At 36.2% G+C, this 17,850-nt stretch overlaps 1 protein-coding gene and 1 long non-coding RNA gene across 12 annotated transcripts in view; one reads left to right on the forward strand and one right to left on the reverse strand.

The window, feature by feature from the left end:
* SLC4A10 (solute carrier family 4 member 10) overlaps positions 1 to 17,850 on the forward strand; it is a 154,769-nt gene that overhangs the window by 108,049 nt on the left and 28,870 nt on the right. For 9 of the 11 annotated variants that reach the window (XR_002047275.3, XR_002047276.3, XR_752664.4 and 6 more), the window contains exons 7-14: positions 682 to 773; positions 5,197 to 5,354; positions 7,168 to 7,255; positions 7,767 to 7,913; positions 8,505 to 8,605; positions 9,984 to 10,158; positions 10,345 to 10,478; positions 11,630 to 11,875. Coding sequence is in view for 8 of the 11 variants with exons in the window: in XM_039554817.1 (XP_039410751.1) it covers positions 682 to 773; positions 5,197 to 5,354; positions 7,168 to 7,255; positions 7,767 to 7,913; positions 8,505 to 8,605; positions 9,984 to 10,158; positions 10,345 to 10,478; positions 11,630 to 11,875 (1,141 nt within the window). In the remaining 3 variants the exon portion in view is untranslated. The remainder of the gene's footprint in view (positions 1 to 681; positions 774 to 5,196; positions 5,355 to 7,167; positions 7,256 to 7,766; positions 7,914 to 8,504; positions 8,606 to 9,983; positions 10,159 to 10,344; positions 10,479 to 11,629; positions 11,876 to 17,850) is intronic. The other 2 variants (XM_010406888.4, XM_039554818.1) reach the window with 1 other exon arrangement.
* On the reverse strand, positions 7,264 to 13,593 carry LOC109145682. The gene is made up of 4 exons (XR_002047278.3): positions 13,161 to 13,593; positions 10,990 to 11,137; positions 9,220 to 9,408; positions 7,264 to 7,422 (listed from the first exon to the last, which is right to left on the reverse strand). It is a non-coding gene; the product is annotated as an uncharacterized LOC109145682 (long non-coding RNA).

Raw genomic sequence — 17,850 nt, forward strand, 5'->3', positions numbered from 1 at the left:
TTGCTCTCTGTTTCCACAAGACTGGGGTGTGTTTAAACACTTCTCACCTTGAGATATTTTTAAAACTTCTTTAAAATACTTTACTAAATTCTCACTGGAATTTTTTGAAAATGTTGAAACATTTGTTTTATGCTTGTCTATAATCACATTTTTCAATACTGAGCTTATAAATCAGTTATTTTCCAATATATTTCTTTTAATACCAGTCCACTTTTATGTTGTTTTTTGTAGTTGCTATAATCAGGACATTCTTATACACGAGTAACTTTGTAAAAATTAGTAATCCTATTTAAGTCAATGAGGATTACTTTTGTAGACAGATATTACCCAAAATTGGCAGATCCTCAAATTATTTACAAAAGCTATGTGAAGGTGGGACTTTCCTCAAATGTAATATCTTAAGAATCGTATGCTTTAATTGGTACAGAAAGTTTGTCTTCTAATATCCAGCAGTATCTTTCACATTGTCTAAATAACCTTCTCATGTTCCTAACTGCACACGATGAATGTTCTGTCTTTTGAGAATGTGCTATTCTAAATAATTTTTTAATTAAAATGTCATGTTTAGGTGCATCATATATCTATGATATAAAATGTATGCAGATCTCTAATAACTGTGTTGTTAGATGTTGCTTTATTTATAGAACTCTTAGTATTCTGTAATAATGATACTTTTTTTAGCAGGTCAGATTGTTTCCCCACAGGCTACTCCAGCCTGTATTGAAAACAAAAATGATGTGAGCAGAGAAAACAGCACTGTTGACTTTAGCAAGGTAAGTGTTCACTGATGGTGAAGAGAGCTTCCTGACTACCAAACAGATATATAAAATTAAATAAAATGAATCCATACGAGTCAGGAAAAGCTGTAAAGTGTAGATTTTACTTTAGCATTGAAGTTTTGTGTGCACTGGAGCACAGTTTGTGTATGACGAAATAGAATCTTGCATTTTCTCGCTAAATTATATGTAACAGGAAATCACAGTTTAGGAACACAGATAAATTTAATGTCAGGTATATATTTGCAGGGGAAATTTTACAAATTAACAGAAAATTATCTAAGTATGAAAGTAATTCAGAATTCCTATAATTCACATTTACCTCAGATTTTTACTTTTTGTAGAAGTGATGCGTGAATGCAAACTATGCTTTTTATAACCTGAACTCGTGGATTCCAGATGTCTCAAACAGAATGTGTTTCTGTAAACCTGTAACTTAATTCTTCTGGCAAGCCAAGATATTTCAGTACACTTTACAAAAGATGTTAACTGTTCAGTAGTGGAGATTGCAATGACAGTTCAATGTTAGATAGCAAAGGAAAGCAAACAGCTTCTCAGGTTTAATGTGAAGGAGAATCCTAATTTGTTTAAGAAGTCTGTATGTAGCTAAGACAGTCACAATGGATACAGGTGACAGGCCTGACAGGGATAGATGACTTCAGCTGACACATTATTGCAACAAAGGTTGAGTAAGTGAAGAAAGGTGATTTAAACCAAAATTCTGAAGAACAGCACTTTGAGTCTGTTGAATTTTAATGTTAGTGCAGCTGAGCTAAAAGTAGAGTTATGTGATTGCTCCATCTGGTGCCAGACTTATTTCCTAGCAGCAGTAGCTATTTGCATAATTTGAATTTTTGACTGAACATTCCAGACTATGAATTGTATATGGCCGAAATAAGAGGGGAAACAGATCTTTCTGTCAATGACAATGAGAAAAAAAGAGGATGGCTGGGAATTATTATGAACCACATTTCTATAGAGGCTGCAAAAACATCTATAAACAGTGGCAGGTTGTTAAAAATTGAATGTTAATCCTTTAAACATATTTCGAACTAAAATTACAATGCTTTAAAGAGTCAAGTATAATATTTGTTTAATGATATTTATATTAAAGTGTTAAGTAAAAGTAATTGTTTTGGTAAGTGTCCTAATATCAAGATGTAAAATTTGTAAAGGATATAAAATATAAATAAAGTTGTCTATTCAAAATTAGGCTACGCAGAGGTGAAGGGAATGACAGGTTTCAGTAGTGCTTTTCTTTAACATTTCTCCAGTTGCTTTGAGTGTTGTAGGATCCAAATCCCAGTCAGTTGTCCAACTGCAATTCTGTTTGTATTAAACAAGAATGGGAGCTGTATCATTTGATCGTTCACTCATTATTTTTGTAGTGCTGCAGCTTTGCTGATCAAAAGAGCTCCTCCCATTTTAACTAGCTGGAAGAAATCAACATTTCATCTTTTGCTAACCTCAACAGTGATGGATACCAACAGGGATGTCAGGAATACAAAAGGAACAACTTTTGTTAGGAGGAATGAAATAACAGTAAAGGGTTGTAATCTAATACCTTTCTTTTTGACTGACTTAAAATAGATCCATTTATCCTTTTGAAGATGCGTAAGTGCAGTTTCCCCTTGAAATGTGCTATTGCAATAACTCCCAATGGTTATAATTGGAATTATATGCGGATTGAGAGGAAACTAGAGCAGTACACTAATTTTCTCTTGAGTATTGTGATTTCTTGCTCTAATTTTGTTCCAGATATTAATTTCATTTATCTTCTACAAAAAAAGCACCTTTGACTACCTCACATATACTCTCCTTGCTAATCTGTCTCCCTTGGGCTACTTCTAATATTCCAAATTTGGAGTTGATTCAAAAAGCTGACTTAATCTGGATACAGTTTTGAGACTGTGTTGATTGTATTGGTATCTATCTATGAAAAATGTGAGAAAGGCACTGAAAGCTGTTTTGAGTGTTTCTTCAGTGGCATGGAGAGAGAGATGGTTTGCGCTGTTTGTAAATGTGTCACTCCTCTTCCTCTGCTGCCACCACCAGGACTTTGTGCTCTCAGGGTGACATGGAGGTGATCTGTCACAGCACCACTTTACTCCTGTCTGAGTAGAGTGGGGTGATGGTTTAAGAACTACATCTGGCTTATTTCTACTTTTTTATGCCAAAAACTGAAAGGAACCTTAATTGTCCTGAAACACAAAATGCATAAAGAGATCCACACTCCTTCTCATGGCAACACTGCTGCGCTCCACATGGACACACTATTTCTGAATCAAACCCCTGTCCCATACTGATGGAGTTTGGTCTTTCAAACACCAGGTGAAGCAATTGTCTTGTTCTGAATGCCGGTTGACCCTGCTTATAAATAGCTTTGATTAATGTGTTTTACTAAGAAGGGATGTTGGGAATTTTGCTTGTCTTCATGTCAGTTTATGTTTGGTTTCAGGGTAGATGTCCACCACTCTTCAGTCCTTGAGTTGCCCTGGAGGGACATGGCCTCTGCATTAGTTATTTAGTTTTATATTTAGTTGGAGCTTGCCGGGACTGTTTAGTGTCAGGTCATGAATGTGACTCAGGTTAGGGTGCAGATTAAGATGCACATCAGGTCTCTCCAGCTAAAGACCTTCTGCGATAAGAGATGTATCATGGATAGGTTAGATGAAGCGTTCAAAATATGTAGCTTCTGCTACTGCCATAAATTCACTCCAGGACCACCTCCACTCTCATTATGCAATGAAAGCAACACCTGGGGTTTGGGTGTGTTTGCTCAGTTCGCTCCTCTGCCAGCTACTTCGCTTTTAATGGGGCTCTCTTCATTACCTAAACATTATTAGACAATATTAGACTCTCAAGCTGATAAATAGTACAGGAAGTATCTGGAAATACTTTCTGGCAGACAGGAGACAGAATGTTTATTTCAGATTTGAATCTTGTGATCTGTATGTTAGAGGACCTCAATGTCACAACTGTAGCATTTTGTACATGCGAAATTAATTATTAAGTGTTAAATGCATTTAAGTGTTAAATCCGTCCATTCACAAGGCAAACTCAGCACAGAATGCACATTTCTACATTCCTGAAAGACTGCTTTCTTCCTCTCAATTACAAATAACCTATGACACCAAAATTACGTGCAGAGTGAACCTTAGTTTCGTATTTAATCCTGAAGAGTTATTTTGTGATTTGAGTGAAGAGCAGAATTTACCTCACTTTTTAAATTTACCTTGAAAAAGTACTTGGTCTCCAACCTTCCAGGTTGATATGGTTCTTGTTTAACTTTGTGAGGTGTTTAGTAATCTTTGTAGCTCAGAGGAGCATTAGATATCTCTTTGTGTTCTCAGCAAACCAAGATTTCATTACACAGGCAACTCTGTTATATCTGAATTCTGATTTAGTGCCAGAGCCATTTGCAAGAAAACAATTTTCTAAATATTACCAAAAACTATGCAAACTAGTACTGACAGATGGCTGTAAGATAGACATTAAAATGGTCCACTTTAACAGTTTATATTGGATGTGGTTGCTGTTGTTGTGTTTAGATTAATAAAAGGAAAGCAAATTACAAAATTCATGCATTTTGAAATGTAGACAATACTGGTGCATAATTAAATCAAACATGCATTATATACTTTATTACTCCATTTGAGTCTTTGTTACAGAGTTAAGTCTAGAGTCATACATTCCTACGCAAATACTTATTATAGCTTATTATAGCAATGTCATGATGAAGCTGTATCTCCGTGTTTTTCTATCATCCTGCAAAAGTCGACATTGCTGCCTAAAATTCCAAAGTTTTTTTCTGCTTTGTTCTTTCAGTTTGCTCTTGAGTCAGTCAATGGTCATGATAGCTTATTTTCTATTACTTTAGCAGAGGGGCAACTGTCTTCCATTAAATTTGAAAACAAAAATGCATCTCAGAGTAGAAAAAGGAAAATTGTGTGTACTGGAATCTAGTGTTCTTCTCAGTGAGATAATAACACAACAACTTTGAACTATGAATTAATGATTTCCAGAATTGTTAATTATGGAAAAATAAGATGTCTTAATTTCTTCTGCTGTTAGGATTGTTATCAAGTATTGATGCTCTTATGATTATAGATAAAAAGCATTACTAGGAAATTAATCCGATGTTCTTATCAATATTTTGAATTTTATTTGTTGTCTTTATAAATTAATTCTGCAGTGCTTTGTTTCCAAGAAAAATCAGTTAAATAATTAATGTCCAGTTGTTTGGTTTAGAGAAAAATTTTTATTAAAAAAAAATTATTCAACAGACAAGAGCAGTGGAACTGCATAATTGAAATAGCTAAGGTTATAGTGTAGTGACCAGAAAGTCTCTGTCAACGAATCGGGGAAAAAAAATCCCTGTGAGTAACTTTCAGGTTGTAATTTAATATACTTTTCCCAGGTTGACCTACACTTCATGAAAAAGATACCACCTGGAGCTGAAGCGTCAAACATCTTAGTTGGTGAACTTGAGTTCCTGGACCGTGCCGTTGTGGCTTTTGTTAGGTTGTCTCCTGCAGTGCTGCTTACAGGGCTGGCTGAAGTTCCAATTCCAACCAGGTACAGTTGGGTTGATTTTGCTTTTGTTTTCCTGAGTACAATGTGGAGACAGGGTGATGTAACCCTCAGCTTTGTAATTTACTGAGTTAGGAATTTGGTTTGCCCTTTGTTGAAGGCATCTCTTAGCTGCAGCCTTCCACTCATCCTGTAATGGTGTGTGGGTGGGTATATTCGGACACAGATGCTGGTTTGTGTGTACATCACAATGTAGAAATGTAGGTTGTAACACACAGTTTATCCTATTCAAACTGGTATTACTCCAGATGAAATGCTAAGGTGAAATATTCAGCTTCTTAGAATATTTCATCTGGATTTGAAACTACTTGTGTGATACTACATAATTATGTACAGAACTAAAAAAAATGAAGAAGGAATTGAGAAAAGGCAAAAAGAAAACTATGTAATCTAGTTGACCAGGGATAGTGAGTGAATGGATGGAGTACATGCTGTAAATATGTTCTTCAAAAAGTTTCTACTTCAGAAATTTACTTTGCAAGATGGGGAATATGACTTTTAACAATAAATTTTTATTAGATTAATTTTTTCCAAGTTGAAACCTTTTCTGATGAAGTACTTTGATTCTGAAAACAAATTATGAGGAATTAAAAAAAAAAGTCTAAAATAGACTTTGTATTCAAATAGAAAGCTTTGGGATAGATCTGTGGTTACATTGTGTCCTGCTGAGGTCAATTCAGATCAAAACTCCAAAGTGATTCTCCCTTATCTGAGTTCACTGACTTAACTATTATTCCACTATCTCTCTTTCTTTTTTCCCTTTAAATTTGTGCATATGTTTGTACACATATTCTGTCTCTCTTTCCCCTTCCCTCTTTTAGTTTCTATAAAAAGTAGAATTCCAGCTGTAGGCTGTGTATTCCAGTTGTTTGTGACACTCAGGACACTCACATATGACACTCATATTATGGCATGAAATGCAATGCTGAGACTCAGATCCTTGCTTCTAACCAGATAAACAGTAACATATTCTTTGAGTTGTACTTTGTAGTTACTTTGGATAAGACTTTTTGGATGTTTTCTAATTTTTGCATGTGTATAAGGAACACTGAGGGACTGAGCTGGCTTTGGAAAAAGCCTTTCCCTGTAACCTCCCCCAAATTCCCACAAGAAAAAAAAACACCAAAGGGAAAAGAACAGATTTCTTGATTTGTGGTCAAAATAAAAACAAATAGTTACAAATAGGACAATTAATGGTGTCTTCAAGAATGTCTATATAAAAGAAATTGAGTAGTATACGTCAAAATATTGTCTTTTGCATTTTGGCTAAACTGAGAATTTTAGTTATTTCCTTTGAACAAATCCTCTGCCTTTTATAGAACTTTACTTGCCTACAGCCTTGAGTAGAGGCTGTCCAGAGCCTTAATGGTGGTAAAAATGATTTAAAAATTATTTTTATTTGGGTTAATTTAACTTCTCCATTATTGCAATAATTTATGTAACCGTAACCAGTCTGTTGAATTAACAGAATTAAATAAATTAATGTGTTCTGTACATAGATTATAATTGCATACATTTATTACGTAGTTTAAAGTTTGTTATGTAAGGAGGTTTTGGTAGTCTCAATCAAGACTGACTGTTAAGCTTATGATATATTTTTGGAAGCTATTTTCACATTTTTTTTCTGAGCAGTGCTTCATGTTTAAATGCATGTGTGAGGATCTTGAAGGAGATTATATATCGTGTTTATCTGAGAGATTCTTCTAGTCCACATTTTAGATAAATATTTCTGTAATATTTATAGTTAATTTCAACTGTCTATCCTTTACAATTTTTTATATTTACCTTTTATTTGCAGATTTTTGTTTATTCTTCTTGGACCACTGGGTAAAGGCCAACAATACCATGAGATTGGAAGATCAATTGCAACACTAATGACAGATGAGGTATTTTTATTCATGGTTTGGTTTTATTCATGGTTCAGTTTTGTACTAACTGAAGAGGTGTAATAGGGAATCTCCAATCCTTCAGATGAAATGTGGCTAATCATTCTGGTGATGACAAAGAGCATTCTAGTTCATTTCATGATCCTGTGACAGCCCATATTATGCTGCTGTAAGGAGATAACAAAATGAGACACAGTATTCACAAGCAAAGATATCTTCACCAATAAGATTCCATTTTACACAGTTGCTTTCCAGTGGATTTGCTTGTGTTTAGGATGTAAAATCTCTAGACTATTTAGCAGCCATAAGGATGTTTTTCTGTAGCAGCTGGAATTTCTATGAGAACTATGTACCAGAAACTATCTTCAGTTGAAGCTGAGATTGTTTCGTTAGTGGGAACTTTACAAAGTGTGTTCTGTTTCAGAGAAGAGGGGCCATTGTGAAAAACTGTCGAGAGAGTTCCTTTTTCCATCTCTTTCTCCTCCCACACATACTTCTCAATTTTTCACAGGTATTCCATGATGTCGCTTACAAAGCAAAAGACCGCAATGACTTGGTGTCTGGAATTGATGAGTTCCTTGATCAGGTTACTGTTCTCCCTCCTGGAGAGTGGGACCCAACAATTCGAATAGAACCACCTAAAAATGTTCCCTCTCAGGTTTGTACAGCGTAAAATTCAGACACTTCTAAAAGTTGTGATGAATTTTTGTTATGTAAAGTCTCCTTAATTTAGCATTTAGCAAGGTCACTATATTTTGCATGCTCTCTTTATTTTAGGTTAATTTTCTTTAAGAGAAACCTTGACTTGCAAGCATACAGTGTAGTGATGATATTTGGTTTAGTTCAGTACTAGTTCTCTCCTGAATAAATGCAGGCAGTTGTATCTAAAGATACTAAATTCAGGGATAAGTGGTAATAAGCATCCTTGATTATTTCAAATAGCCATGGTTTGCTTTTGTTCTAAGCTTATTGCAAGAATTGATCAAAGCTTGCTATTCTTTAAAATGTTTTCTGATACAAGATTTTTTGTGATCAGTTCTTTAAATCTCACAGAATCACAATTCTTTTTACTATTAACTGTCTGGTAATAGAACTCCTCTACAGCTTATCAAGAGGTTATGTTGACGAATCTTAAAATAACATTTTTATGTTTAAGCTTTTAACTTTCAGAGCCTGTTTTTAATTTTTTTTCTACTAAAATTATGTTTCGGTGCTAAGACCCATGAGAAGTGTATTTTCCCTTTGGTAGGAGAAGCGTAAGATTCCAGGAGTGCCAAATGGAACTGCAGCCCATGGGGAAGCAGAACATCCTGGGGGACACTCTGGACCAGAACTGCAACGCACTGGAAAGTTAGTGAAAACATATGAAAAATCTTAAGTGTTCAAAGTGATGTTCCAAAGGAATCACAAGGGTCTAGTTCTCTCTCAGAAGTGTCTTGGCGTGTGATTTCTTTCAGGCATTTGTCCTGATTTGCGTGTGCCACATAGCTGAAGAGGACAATACATGCTAGTTTGCAGAGGGCAGGACAGGGCAAGAGGGTTTGAATTTTCGCACTGTATTTATTGCAAGCTCCTTTCTCTAGAATTTACAAAAGCCAGACCTCTCTTAAACTTGATTAATGTTTCTTTGTACAGCATGAGGGAAAATTTGGTATAGTATTGTGCCATGTATTATGAATGCCTACAGCTCTTTTGTAGTTGAAGTTTCTGGGTTGTGCAGCTCTAGCATTTCTTTTTTACCTCAGTAAGCCATGATATGTCCTGGTACATGAGGCTGTGGTTACCCTGGTGGCTGCAATATACATCAGAATGAAGAATTTGCCCCAAGGAATACTTATTTTCTCTCATCTAATATGGTGTGGTATAAGTGCATCAGCTGTCAGTGGCTGCCTTAGTGCTGTGTAGCTGGGCAATTGATGTTTCTTTTACCTTGCTGCCTCCTGATATTTAAGTATTGTTCCTACCTGCACGAAGCTAAAGATTCAGTTGCAGTGCTGTTGTACGCTGGGGCAGGGGAGATGATGGTCAGTCTGGCTGGAAGCTGTTCTCTCACACTGAACCTGCTAATTGACAGCTTGAAGGATTGTTTTAATATTTAGGAGGTAGTGGCACTGAACCTTCTTTACCTCAGCAGCATCTGATACATCGTGTGCCTGTGAGAAAAAGAGCATTGTGGGGTTATTTACTTCAGCTGTATGGTATCTTGTAAGGGAGCGTCTGTTCCTAAATATTTGATTATACTTGACATAGTGTAAATGACAGAAGATGACAGTTCTTGTCCTTGAAAAACGGTAGTGTATATTCATTTCTATCATCAAGTGTATTTAGGAACAGGTTCTCAAATAAAGAATGTGAAGCTCTATATATAAATGTGTGGGCAAATCACTGTGATAGCTTTCTGATTAAACAAATATACAGAATTATTTCATGTAATAAACAGTTTGGCTTAATACATGGGGGCAAGCAACTGTTCAGAACTTTTGTGTCTGGATGATTAGATGAAGAATTTATAAAAGAGACATGGAAATGAGTTTGTTTTAAAACCACAATAATTTCCTGGTTTAAGTTACAAAGAGGCTTCCTATAAACTTATTTTTCTATGAAGGGTGAAACATAGGAGTATCAAATGATAAACAGTAGCTTCTCTGCAGTGTGGTTGAAGCAATACTGTAGAAGAAAGTTTGGGGTGCCACCTTAATTAATTTGAGCTCTTCTATGTTTTCTTTAGATTTTTTGGAGGATTAATTTTAGATATCAAAAGAAAAGCTCCCTTCTTCTGGAGTGACTTCAGGGATGCTCTCAGTCTACAGTGTCTGGCATCATTTTTATTTCTCTACTGTGCTTGCATGTCTCCTGTCATCACGTTTGGTGGTCTGCTGGGAGAAGCAACTGAAGGTCGTATAGTATGTGTTAAACCTGAACTTTTAAAACAAACTTACATTCCTAGTTTTGTGGTTGGTATTTCCTTACTGTTGCATGACTCACCTTTATATATTGGTGTTTCAATGTTTAGAAGGCTACAGACTTAAGACATTGCAAAAAGAACCTGTTTGAAAATTTATGGACACTTCTCTCTGTATCATATTCAGAGTGCAATAGAATCGCTATTTGGAGCATCCATGACTGGAATTGCCTACTCTCTTTTTGGTGGACAGCCTCTCACTATACTTGGCAGCACAGGACCAGTTTTAGTGTTTGAGAAGATCTTATTCAAATTTTGCAAGTAAGTGAAGATCATGACATTCATCATCCTTCGTTTGTTGTTACGTGAAAACACCGATCCCAAAGTTGGAAGTCCATATGCAGTGCACTACAAGATAAATTGCTGAGTCCAAAAATTATGCAGTGGATTGGTAATGCAGAAATGCTAGTTTTCTTAAATTTTGGGCTTTTGTTTGTTTTAAACTCTCCTTCCTCCATTCCCCCTTCCCTCAGCTGTCTTGAAAGGAATGACAGCTTCAGGATGCTTGGGGAGTGTTTTTTTGTTTGTTTATTGTTTGGTTGGGTTTTTTTTGTTGCTCTTTTTGTTTTAATTTTATCATTCTCTACTCTGAGACAATACATTTAAATCAGTGGTTTATCTTATCCCTATCTTGAAAGGTGTTAACCTTTCACCAAGAGAGTAAGTGCAGTGGAAGTGCTGCCCTCTTTCAGTAGTCCTAATATAGACCATGTCACTCCCTCACGTGGACAGAGAGGGGCTGAAGTGCCGTGCCAGAAGAGCTTGTACTCACATTCAGGCTAATGTGCTGTACTTGATGTATCTCTGCCACAGTGTGGGTAAAAATTGTCTCCGTCTTGGAAGCCATCATGCTTCTCTGCTGTCCTATCTGCTTTTCTGCCTCATTGCTGTGACGGGGACTTCTGTATCAGGATCTCCTCCTGCACAACACAGAGTAGGAAACCCCGCTTAGCACTCAAATAAATCTTCTAGCACCTTCAGACAGACCTTTCAGGTCACTGTGATAATGTCACCCGGTGTGTTTGGAGGTCTATTATCATATGCAATAACCGTACAGAATTTTCATGAAAGTTGTTATAGCTACTCTTTCACAGCTTAAAAAGAAATTGACAGGTGTTGGCTGTTCACAAAGCAGGATATGGGATAAAGTGAATGGACCTTATACACTTTATGTGTGTGACTATGCTCAAAGCTGCTCATGTGATCAGTTTAGTGGAGATAGAGCTCTTTGTGTCCTGTTAATTGGGAGAAGAGCTCTGGTCAGGAGGTGACTTGATAGTATCTTCTGTTCACAGTAAATACATAATTTCTGATTCAGACTGTCCCCAAAAAGGAAATTTTGGAGCTCCTTGTCTCCATTCACTGTGGCTGGACAAAAGGTTAAGTGCGTTTAATTTTTTTCTTATTTTCAGAGAGTATGGGTTGTCATACCTTTCTCTGAGAGCCAGCATTGGGCTGTGGACTGCAATCTTGTGCATCATCCTTGTTGCAACTGATGCAAGCTCCCTAGTCTGCTACATTACCCGGTTTACTGAAGAAGCCTTTGCTTCTCTTATCTGCATCATTTTCATTTATGAGGCCTTAGAGAAGCTGTTTCATCTCAGTGAGACGTATCCAATCAACATGCATAATAATTTGGAGCTGCTGACAAAGTACTCGTAAGTAAGATTTTACCTGTTAAACTGTTAGGGTTTTTTTTCCTTAAGTTGTTTTCTCTGCGAGGAGCACAGCAGGAAAAGTTTGCAGTAGTTGCAAGCTTTATATGTGGAAGCTATTCAGTCATCGTGCTGTCTTATGGAAGTAGTAGTTACTGGGGGGATGTGTACAAGCAGGACGCATTTACTGAAGTAAAACTTATATTTAATTGAAGTTTGGAAAAGCTTCAACATATTCGACTTGCCTTGGTTTTAGGCGTCTATTAATTTTTATTTAATGAGAAATAACTCATGGTCTCTTCTTGTAACCTTGTACTGATGATTTATAATCTTTCAATGGCAACAGGATGATCAGGTAATGTTTGTTGTCATATGTATCTTGTTTCGTTTTGGTTATTTTTCCCAAATTGAAATATTCAGCTTTCTAAAAGGTTGTAAATTGATGTACCTCCTTTATTTCAACCTCTCTGGCATTTAAGTATGAGCTTAATCCACAAGAGCTGAAGTGGATTTGGAATTTTTAGATGCATCTCAGTAGCTCGTAATCAATTTTTTCTTAATAACAAGATTTTTAATCTAACTCCCTTTAAACAGCTTTACTTTATTGTGACGTTTAGACAGGTACTAATCTACTTGGGGAATAAAAAAGTGAATTGCTTTTATCAATATTTTTTCATTGAGAAGTAAAGCCTCATAGACCTGTTTCTGTGATATGAGAACAAAAATGTTGTTCTAGTAAAGGACAAGATCTTAGTCTGTCCTGAGGCCAGTTAAGCTTGGTCACATCAGTAACTAAAATGTCATTAAAAAGCATTTTCAATGAAAATCCCTCTCCAGAAATGTCTTTATTATTTCACTGAACCCATTTGAACCCTCTGCATGAGCTGGGTGGGGCCCTAAAGGAACAGTGCTTGAACAGTGCCACATCTTCTGTTCACTGGAAAAACAGGAGTGTCTCAACCAAATGTCTCATTTGCATTTTAAGCTGGGAAAAACAGAACACAGCAACAGAGAAAACATTTGAGCTTTGTGTATATTATCTGTAGAAAAATAGTTAGCAAATCCTGAATCTGAATGCACATTATATACCTTAATACACAGAACAAGTTAAATTAGAGTAACTATAGTTCTGCTGTGACATACTCTAATCATGCTGAAAAGAATATTATTCCTCTCTAATAGTTTAATCTGTAGACAAAGGAATATTAATTTGAAGATAAAGCAATAGACGTAAAGAAGAGACCATGCATGCAGTTGAGGTTATATCCTCTTACTTGCCTTTACTCACCTTATATGAAGTAGGTATTTTACACTGAAGACCTTTATACAGAACAGTCTTTGTGGTTTTTTTTTTTCCTTTACCACTTCAAAGTAGTCATCTCAAAGGGAAGGAGAACATGATGTCCTCCTATTGTTTTGAAAATTGGATGTTGAAATGCTATACAAAGACAAAAAATTACTTAGAAAACATTTATCAGGTGGAGCTGAGATTAAAATATGCAATGGAAAGCATAAGCACAAGTAGAAACATGGATTCCTGGGTAGTTGTACTTGTGGTTAGCTGAATCCCACAGTATTGCTGGAGATTTCAGAGAAATGAGTTTAACAGTCCTGCTTGTAGGGGTAAAGTCATAGTTATCTCTATTTTTTGTGAAAATGTTTTCTCATAATCATTGGGTTTACAAATAAATGTTGTTGGTTTTAGTTAGAATGCCATTCAATAATCAGAATCGCAATCTGGTTTTTGAAGGGTGGTGTTTTATTGCTGCCTGCTCTTGGTAACTGAGCAATGAATGTAAAATGTGCAGAGCACACAGAATGGTAAAAGAGCAGCCTTTGTCATCCTCCAGTTGCACCTATTCACCTGCCCTGGCCTACAGTGTAGGAATACCCACACAACAGTTTCAGATTTTTCAAACACAATTCCTGAAGAGCAAGTGTCTTCCAGATGTTTGGAAGAAAAATTTCGCCACTGCCTGGTGTTTTCAAACACATATATCAAACTTATTTGATACAGTATTTTTGTAGTTATTTGAATTTATTATTTCATACCTATATTTTCAGTTATTCTTTCACTCTGTGTAGATAGGACAAATAGATTGCCTTTTAAACTCTCATATTACATCTCATATCATGTTTATTATCAATCATGTCCATAGCAATTGACCCCACTTATAGCAAAATGACTATAGCTCTTACAGGATGTAACTTACATTTTTTTAACTTTAAAAATGATTGTTGGAAATGGCAGTGTATTGACAATCAATGCATACTGATTATCTTGTAAGAGCATATCTGCTGACTCCAAGGATCTGTGCTCTAAACAGAGCCAAAGGGTAATTCCAGCCTCTTCTGTTCTCTCCATTCCTTTCTCCTTCATGTGAGTTTTTCTTTGGTATTCAGAACCAGTCCCAAAAGACTGGGAGAACTGGAAGATGTGCTCAGTTGCAACAACTCTACATCAGCTGCCCAAATCAGCTGCCCGTTGCTTTCACAGGATTCTTGATGCAGCCTGGACTCCATGGGCTTGCTGTGCAAATGTGCACATATTAGTCTTACTCTGCCCAGGTACAGTGGCCTTTTGCCCAGAAGATGAGATGTCACAGTTGTCATCCCCCTGGGATCATCACAAGACATTTCAGTCCCTGCTCAAATGTCAGTACACGACTCAGTTCTGGAAGGATAAGAAACTAAAAGATGGATAAACGTAAAAGTTTACTTACAATAAAATCTCTCTTTTGTGTACTTGAAGTCAGGAAATATTGACTTCACAAGGAATTAGAAGCTTTTCCTGAAGCATCTGATTCCAGTCCTTCTACTTGTAGTTTAAATGGGTAACAAACTTGGGCTGAAACTGGTCCTGTCCTTAAAGGACCAGCATACTCTGTTACAGAAGCTAATTAGTATCTGCTGTTTTGCTAATTAAAACAGCTGTTTGCATTTTCCTCTTTGGGGATTTTAAAGACAAGTTTTTAATTGTTAGTAAAGCCTTGGCAGGTCTTTAATTAGCCATGGGTGATCTTCAAAAGGTTGAGCAATTCATTTCTCTTTGAATGCTCAACCAAAGCTTATGCAAAACTTTATCTCGGATCTTCAATTCTGTGCTAGAAAACAGGGGCTATACTGTAAAATTTCTGTGTTTTCTGTTGCCCACTCAAAAAGTTGATGATAAATTGGTTAGAACACTGTATATATTTGAAATTTTCAGTGCATGCTGTGGCCCAATCCTCCTCTCTCCCATGGGCTCTCTGAGGATGCTCTGATATCCACAGGTAGTCTGTTTACATGCCAGTACTGTTCCTTTGCCCTGCTGAAGACATGAATTTGACCCAGGAAAAGTCATTGGCATGCTGTTAGTGCTCCCTTTGGAGTACTAGAAAGACAAAGAGAAGAGTAATTTTAAATGGTTGGTGTTCCAACATGGATTGAAACTATATTTCAAGTAAGAAAGAAAACTCACTCTGTATTTTTGGAGGGTTTGAATTCTGTTACAAACAGTCTCTGTTGCAGGAATTTGATGTAAAAGACTGCACTGCATGCATCTCTTATATTTGAGAGTACAGAAGTCATTACTAATATCTGCCATAAGAAACCTTAGAAGACTATAGGAAGAACATTCCTAACAGTTGGGATTTTTTTTTTTAATTTTTAATCAAGCACGCCTAAATATTTGAAAATCAACTGAAAGTCCTCCTTAAAGATTTCTTTAAAAATTGCATTTAGCATTTTACCATTATAAGTAGAAGATATGCATTTGAGTTTGTTACAGAATTCTACCTCAAAAAGACAAAAATATCTCATTGCATGATCTAATTAATGTAAAACCACACATAATGCACCTTTTACTTATTTTTTAATTTTTTTTTTTACTCTGTGTTTAAATATTACCCCTCATCTTTACATGATCTACTTGCAGGCAAATCCATTCAGTATTTATAGGTAACTTTTTCTTAAAACACCGTATTTTTGATGTGGATGATGAAAACTAAGGCATTTAAGAGCTACATCAAAGGAAGGACAAAGACAACCTGATTTTTGGTGTGATACTGTGCTGTATTTTTTTATTTTTAAACTGCATTGTTTTGAAGGAATTTGAACAGAGTAGATGCATTGTTTATTAAATTGAATACATATACTTTCTGATCAGAGCTTTTATTTCTATTTTTTTTTATGTGACCTTTTTGTATTTGTCATGCCATTAGCATTTGTAGGTTGGCATAGCAACTCTCTTATTTCTGCACTCTCCTCCTCCTGTTTTTTTCCTACCCCTGTAGCAAATATATCTCCAGTTAGTGAATCCTGTCTGGAACACTGATGCCCATCGGTTTTAATGTGTATATTAAATATTAGAATGTTATTTTTTCTAGGAAAGGAGAGCCCCATACTGGAGCGGATGAAACCCACTGATTTGAAAATGAAAACAGAATAAGCATTGTGGATGAAACGAGTACGATTTAGAAAGGAATCCAGTATTCTTTAAAACACAAGCATTTTAAGATAGTTCTTAGAATACAGAAGTTCAGTCAGTTCTCAGGGTGAGGTTGCTTAGGTCTTTATATACCTTTTTGGTTTTTATTAATTCTTTTTTCAAAGTGATGAATTCATGTTGTTTTAATAATTCTTTACCAGAAGTTACTCAATTATTAACAGATTACATTGAATAATTTTAAAGTGATTTCTTGGCATAGTAATATGCATATTGCAATCTGTCTTGGTATTGACATGCACTTAAGCATTAGGAGTAGAAAATCCCACTCTGATGTAATTAGGGAGCCAAGATCATGTCAATCTCAGTATCATTTCAGGCTATAGAAACCATTGCTTCTAGAAGGCAGTGAAGATTATTTTTGTGCATACCACTGTTTCCACAAGCAAGTTTAATATCTTCCATTATCTTTATAACTTAATCTAAGTACATCATTATTGGATGCAAATTAGGTTGGTTTATTCCCTGTATCCCTTAAGCTGCAGGTGGAATGAGAAGAGTCGGTGATGATAAGCACAGAATTGCTCATTATGATCCCAGGCATATAATTGAATTCCAATTGCTGTAACGATTTCTTTGAAGCTAGATATGAATATAGATTTTATTTTCCCCTTCTTTATAGTTTTTTCTACAGTTAAGTAACTCTGCCATATCCTGTGTGTCCTTCCCTAAGAATATTCCTCTTCTTCCCAGAACCATGCCACTGCCATCACTGAGTTTAACTGCTGGTTCCCTTTTGCTTCTTGGCAAACCTTGGAATCCAGACTTTTTTTTTCTATATTCTATTTGTTCTAGGACTCCTCTGTGCCTGCCCAACCCAACTGACTTGTTTGTCTGTTTCTTCCTCATTTGAGCCCAGACAGTGCCCACCTTGCTTTATTCTTTCCTACTTCTCCTCTCCTCCCCTCCACTTTGGAAATAGATCTCCTTGTTAAGCAATTCTCCACAGCATTCAGTTTGTAGTTGATAGCTGGTCTACAAAATGCCTTCAAAATCTAGGAAGGCTTACGTAAAATCCTTGGGTGGTGTTGTTACAGCACCTTTATGTGTATTGCTGCACTGCACCGGAACAATTGAAACTCAAGCTGACCATATAGCATTGTAATGTATTGCAGTGATTATTTCTGTACCAGCAGTATACTGAACCTCTTCTTCTCAGGGGCATGCTCTCTCAACTTTGGAAGCAGGGTGAAGTGACATCCTAGTAATATTTTGCAGTGAAAGCTTTCAGATGAATTGGCAGTATCCCACAGAGTTACATGCTCTGCACATGAGCTCTGTGTATGGCAGTTACCTACCACAGTGCTGCTGCAAATGCATGGACTGCATACTGCACCAGACAGGTAATGAAGACCAACCTTTGAGGTTAAAAAAGCTAAAATATGATTATAAATCTGTTTTCTGGACTTTCCCCTTGACAAACCACGATTCTCCCCTGATGTGCTATCCAGAGGAACCTGATTCTTCAAGATTTCTTCAGTGTAACATCAGT

The sequence above is a fragment of the Corvus cornix genome, chromosome 7, assembly GCF_000738735.6.
Source record: "Corvus cornix cornix isolate S_Up_H32 chromosome 7, ASM73873v5, whole genome shotgun sequence".
NCBI lineage: Eukaryota > Metazoa > Chordata > Aves > Passeriformes > Corvidae > Corvus > Corvus cornix.